The following is a 6472-nucleotide window of genomic DNA, read 5'->3' as shown; positions in this document are numbered from 1 at the left end:
ACGCAGTCCCAGAGAACGTCCGCCAACTCCGTGTGGCTCTCCAGGAGGAATGGGAAAACATCCCTCAGGCCACCATCGATAATCTGGTGATGTCCATGCGCCGGAGATGCACCGCTCTGCGCGACGCCAATGGTGGACACACCCGCTACTGACTGTGTGAACTCTGACAGTGACACCTTGGTTGTGTCAACTGTTGTAGCGCAAAGACTGTTGCCAGAATTCTCAAGGAACTCTTTGAAATTTAATGCTCAATTGTCATGGATTCTATAACCAAATTGTTGTGAAGATTTAGTATTAATGAGTTCGAGGTAAAATAGTAACAATCGCTTGGTGCGTTTATATTTTTGTTCAGTATATATATATATATATATATATATATATATATATATATATATATATATATATATATATATATATATTCAGTGTCCCAATGGGACTTGAACTCAGGACCTTTTGGGTCCCAAGCCACTGCCCTAACCACTGCGCCAACACCAGGCTTTTTATGGTTTGGCAGCCATATTGGATGATAAAAATATATTAAATAATGTTTTCTCTGGAACTGCTCATCCGATCGAAGCGAAATTTACCAAATATTACCATTGCTGCATATAGGGTAAAATGATGACATCATAGGTCAAGTGGTGTGGTAGATCCATATTGGATCCGAATCCAGATCAATATTAGATCGAAAAATGAACATTATCCAATGAAGATGAAACTTCACACACATAATCCTTTTATTTACACAATCAAGGCAGAATGCAAATTTTCAATGCCATAGGTCACGTGGTTTGGCAGCCATGTTCGTTTGAAAATCGAAAATAAAAAAGCCCTTTTCTCCAAAACGGCTCAACGTATTGATGTGAAAGAAATTACTTTAGATGGAGAAGGGGTCGTGGATCATAACTGCAAAGTTTTGTATCGATTGATTCAGCAGTTTCAGAGATACAATTTTTAAATATTTCCCTTTAAACCAATGTGGCTGCCACCCCACCTCACTGAAGATGTCATCTTTATCAAAATATATGCTCCAAGGGCAGTAGGTTATATTCATAATGTTAGCATGGTAAGTTAAGCGGTTTCATAGAGACATGTATTTTTAATATGATCGACTAGACATGGGGAATATTGGTTGGAAATTTCAACATCATCTGTCACATGGTCTCACAGCCACGTTGGACAAAAAAACCTTATCTGATCAATGGTAAACTCTCCGTGCCGGATAAATTACCTGAGTGTGTATGGCTTGAAGGGGAGCAAGTAAAGGGATTGAAAATTAAATTTGTTATCAAAATTTTCTCACAGGAGCCGATGACAAAGGCCCTATGTGCTGTGAGATGCGAGTGGTGTTTGCGGGACCATGGAAGCGGCTGCGGGGCTGCCGTTGGATAGTTTGTGTGCATGGAAAGAGTGAGACTGACCATCGGAAAATTGTGTGGTATGAGAGCGAGGGAGAAAGAAAACTGTGGAGTGGATCATGTGAGTAAGTGATGTGCAAAACACAGCAGGACAGCCCATGTCGGCTGTGTGTATAAGTGGTGTGAAATCCACGGGACAGCCTGTGTGTATAAGTGGTGGGAAATCTATGGAATAGCCCATGTGCATAAGTGGTGGGAAATCTATGGGATGTCCCATATGCACAACTGGTGTGAAATCCATGGAATAGCCCATGTGCATAAGTGGTGGGAAATCCAGAGGACATGTGCGGAGATTGTTGCGGAAAGTCCCATGTTGTAAAAGTGGGCATGGCGAAGCTCGCAGGGTGACCTGTATACAAGTGACATCTTCGGAGATTCCTTTCATTTCCACTCCCTTTCACCACTTCTTCCACTGAATCCCTTCATGTCCACTACCTTTCAAAGTGTTGGTCAGGTGTCCAATCGAAGCAGGGGGCTGTGGGGGGAGGGTGGGGGTGGTTGTGGGGTGGGGCATGGTACCCTGCCAGAATTGCTCGCAGTTATAAAGCATAGCACCTCCAGTTGAGGATTGTTATTGTTGTGATGCTTCTTCTTCATTATGCCACGTCCGTTTAAGTTTCGCCTCAAGAAGCAGTGGCTCAAAAAGCATGTGTTGTTGGTCCAGGTCTTTCACAAACTGGCTGGCCAAACAAAATGTCTTCTTGAGTTGGTTAGAGCAGGAATTTGGAATGAGTGCTGATGAAAAACCCACCTCCTCTTCAACAAAATATACCATGTGATCTTTCACAACCCCAAATGAAAAACCCACCTCCTCTTCAACAAAATATACCACGTGATCTTTCATACCCCGAATGAAAATCCCACCTCCTCTTCAACAAAATATACCACGTGATCTTTCTCACCACGAATGAAAAACCCACCTCTATTTCAACAAAATATACCACGTGATCTTTCATACCCCGAATGAAAAACCCACCTCCTCTTCAACAAAATATACCACGTGATCTTTCATTCCCCGAATAAAAAACCCACCTCCTCTTCAACAAAATATACCACGTGATCTTTCACACCACAAATGAAAAACCCACCTCCTCTTCAACAAAATATACCATGTGATCTTTCATTCCCCGAATGAAAATTCCACCTCCTCTTCAACAAAATATACCACGTGATCTTTCTCACCATGAATGAAAAACCCACCTCCTCTTCAACAAAATATACCACGTGATCTTTCATACCCCGAATGAAAAACCCACCTCCTCTTCAACAAAATATACCACGTGATCTTTCTCACCATGAATGAAAAACCCACCTCCTCTTCAACAAAATATACCACGTGATCTTTCATACCCGCCAGAAATCAATCCTGTACTAATCAACGCGTGCCGTGCGGAATGTCCCATTTGACTGGTGACGCACTTTTTCATGCCCTGCTTGTGAAACAGCAATCAGACAGTTTATAGTTGGGTAAATAATCCAACACATACGACACACCTCAAAGGTAACTGTGTACGACCTCTGCACTACCCTGTCAAACATGATTATTCCTCTACTTCCTCTTATTTTAATTATTATTGGATGTCGAACATCAATTGTGGTGTGAAATTTAACATCGTACACTTACATGCACATCTCTTTGTTATATCAGTGTGCATATGGATTTACCACCCGTACGCGTCTGTGTCAGTGTGCATAGGGATTTACCTGTTTGAGTCGATGTGGATTGAGTTCGACAGCGGTGGTCGCCACCAACACTTTTTTGTCCACCGTACTGGGCTGTATGGAGAGCTGGACGCCCGAGACAAGCTGCACATGCAGCCGGCTGATGGACACTTTGTCTTCACTCACACGGACGGTCTGCTCTCCGAGTGTTGCACCGGTGAGTGGAGACACCACCTGAGACGGGAAAACGGGCACGTGTTCTGAGTGCACAGCTCCTCATTAATGCCAGGACATGCAGCAGTGGCAAGGTGAGTGAAGGTGGGTCATGGGTACACCAGCCCCACGAGGTAGAACATTCTGCAGAAGGAAAATAAAAACCTTCCAAGTTTTTATAGGAAGTGAAAGTTGCTAAAACGAGTGCAAAGATTTAATCTGATTTTTATTTCAGTTTATTATACTGCACTGTCATTGCTATTAGTGTGGAAGATACAGCAAGTCATTACCAGGAGGTCACATTTTGTTCCAAATAGTCAATCATTGAGATGAACAACCCAAATAACGAACAACCGAAGTTTTGATTAATGTATTTTTATGCTGAATAAATTTTTGTCCGCAGAGTGGGATTATTACAAAGATCTGCACCTCATAGCTGCATTCAGCTGCAGATTGGCTTTGAACAATGTTGTTGAGAGAAGTTATCACTTCCCGGTACGTTATTAAAAATCTATCTATTATGTACAGACCGGGATGGAGGGGGGAGGGGTGGAAGATGAGGTGGAACATAAATAGAAAACCCAAAATGATCCCGGTACCATAAATGTTTGACCATTAATTGCTGAATTTCAATGTGCAGCCTCTCGATGGCAGATATACGAGGTTGAATTTGAAAAGATAAGAGAGAGGGAAAAACTAACCGATTAATCAATTTAGTTATTGACTTTATAAGAATTGATGGGTTGATATGATGTGCATGCATTAGTATTCCCCATTCAGGATGATGATCTCAACCTCTTCAATTCATATATATATATATATATATATATATATATATATATATATATATATATATATATATATATATATATATATGTATATATGTATATATATATGGTGTCCCAAATAATTATACAACTTTTAAAATGCTTCGTTTGATCCTAAAAAAGCAGTAATTTAGTCACCAATGCTTCATTTCTTATTACAGAGACCCTGAAGTTTATTTTGATACCAAGCAAGCGCCAGAAAAATGCCAAGACTGACCGTACAACAACGGATGAAAATTGTTGAACTTTGGCACCAGATGAAAAGTGTGATACAGGTGCAACGTCTTAACTCGAGACATTTTGGTATCCACTTGCGCCATGCACCAAACTTTCGGACAATAAAGTGCACCATCGCAAAGTTTACCAATGTGGGAACCATCTGTGACCTTTACAAGGGTGACAGTGGTCGGAAAAGGACAGGTTGTAGTGAAGAAAATTTGGAAATGGTGAGACAGGCGGTCGTTCAGAGTCCCAAAAAATCGATTCGCCGACTTTCTGCCGAGACAAACATTCATAAGAGCACCGTTCAGAGGATCCTTCGCCAAGACATTCATGCCTTTCCATACAAAATTCAAACGGAAACAGTGCTTACTGATCAACAGAAACGCAAACGACTAGACTTTGCAAATTGGCGTCTTGGATTTTTGGTTCTCAGGAAAGTTGGAGGAAGATGCAGACTTCCTCAAAAAACTTCACATGATGGACGAATGCCATGCTCACTTGTCCGGAGAGGTAAACAAGCAAAACTTTCGGTACTGGGGAACTGAAAATCCTGGTAATGCATCAACTGAACTGGTGCCTCGATCTGTTCTCAAAGTCACCAAGTGGGGGCGGTTGGTTGGTATGGGATAATTGGTCCATACTTCTTTGAAGATGACCAGGGACGCACTTGCACGGTAAACCAGAGGAACTATCGCTAAATTATTCAGGAATTCTATCTGCCTGAGCTACATACTCAGGCCCGTAGGAGAAACAACCTGATCTAGATGAGAACCCAGTGGTTCCAGCAGGATGGGGCACCGCCCCATACAGCCAGGGAAACAAGGCGTTTTCTCAACCAACATATTGAGGGCCGCTTTATCTCCCTCTACGAAGACGTTCAGTGGCCACCATATTCCCCTGACCTTACTCCTCCAGACTTCTTCTTGTGGGGGTATCTCAAGGACAGGATCTATGGAAACCCTAGGCCTCAGACTCTTGATCAGCTGAAGTAAAACATCCACCGAGAAATCCAGAACATTCCTCAGGAAACGTTTCCCAAAGTGATGGAGAACATGACAACGCGTTTGCACGCAGTGATCAGACAACGTGGAGCCAACGTCGAACATGTGGTCGAAAAGAAAACAACGATTCTATACCAAAATTTAAATTTTGGTGGCAATTTTGACATTGGTACAATAAACTTCAACCTTTCAGCTTTCTATCCAGCCATATATCTTTTTAAAAAATATATGTTATGACACCCTGTATGTATATATATATATATATATATATATATATATATATATATATATATATATATTCGTGGAAGAGCTTGTAATCATACACTGAATGGAGCAGGACGTAAGAGAACAAAAGGCACAGCAGAGAAACAGCAAAGCCGAAGGCCAACATAGAGGCACACTTGGACAAACAATGGGTGTGGGGAGGAATGGGGGACAGGTAAGGATGGATATGGTGGAGTCATCAGCAAATAGACAAAGCGGATTTCCCAGAGAGTCAGAGGGATCAATGATGAAGATCAGGAATAGGAATGGACCCAGAACACTACCCTGGGGCACTCCAGCCTTGACAGGAAGAGGAGATGAAAGGGTTCCATTGAGAACAACACGTTGGCCACGAGAGTGGAATTAGTCAGTAAGGCATGTGTGGAGTTGGCCTTGGATCCCAAAGGCAGAGAGTATGGATTGCCAGGCAGGATGCGCGACTGCATCAAAAGCATGAAATATGTTGAGAGAGATGGCCATGATCTAATGTCTGACACTGAGGGCGTTCATCCATTGTTGGGTCAGTAGAAACAACATGTTCAAGGTGGAGTGACCTGGTCTGAAACCAAATCGATGATCTGAGATGAGGTTGTTGGAGAAAAGGAAAGATTTCATCTAAACTGCGATGATGGACTCCATGACATTGCTGATGAGTGGAAGTAAGCTGATAGCAGGAAATGAATATGTAAGGAATGAATTAGTAAACTTGTGAAAGAGCTGACATTACTTTCCATGTTGAATTCACAAAAAGGATGCAGGCTGTGAATATGTTTTGTCTGGAAAAAAAGGCATGTGTTTGTGAATATTGTTTTGAGTCATTTGTGAATGCTTGGATAAACTTGGATCTAAATTTCCAACAATCAAT

General features: G+C 41.9%; 1 protein-coding gene across 1 annotated transcript in view; it reads right to left on the bottom strand.

The window, feature by feature from the left end:
* LOC147011262 (transmembrane protein 132E-like) overlaps window positions 1-6472 on the bottom strand; it is a 647886-nt gene that overhangs the window by 41287 nt on the left and 600127 nt on the right. Inside the window, exon 8 of the mRNA XM_085858763.1 lies at window positions 3123-3314. Within this exon, the coding sequence (XP_085714889.1) occupies window positions 3123-3314 (192 nt within the window). The remainder of the gene's footprint in view (window positions 1-3122; window positions 3315-6472) is intronic.

The sequence above is a fragment of the Eptatretus burgeri genome, chromosome 16, assembly GCF_056783735.1.
Source record: "Eptatretus burgeri isolate ZD-2024b chromosome 16, Ebu_testis_v1, whole genome shotgun sequence".
Classification (NCBI taxonomy): domain Eukaryota; kingdom Metazoa; phylum Chordata; class Myxini; order Myxiniformes; family Myxinidae; genus Eptatretus; species Eptatretus burgeri.
Note: the sequence above shows the minus strand (reverse complement) of the source record. Positions and strands in the feature narration are given on the sequence as shown.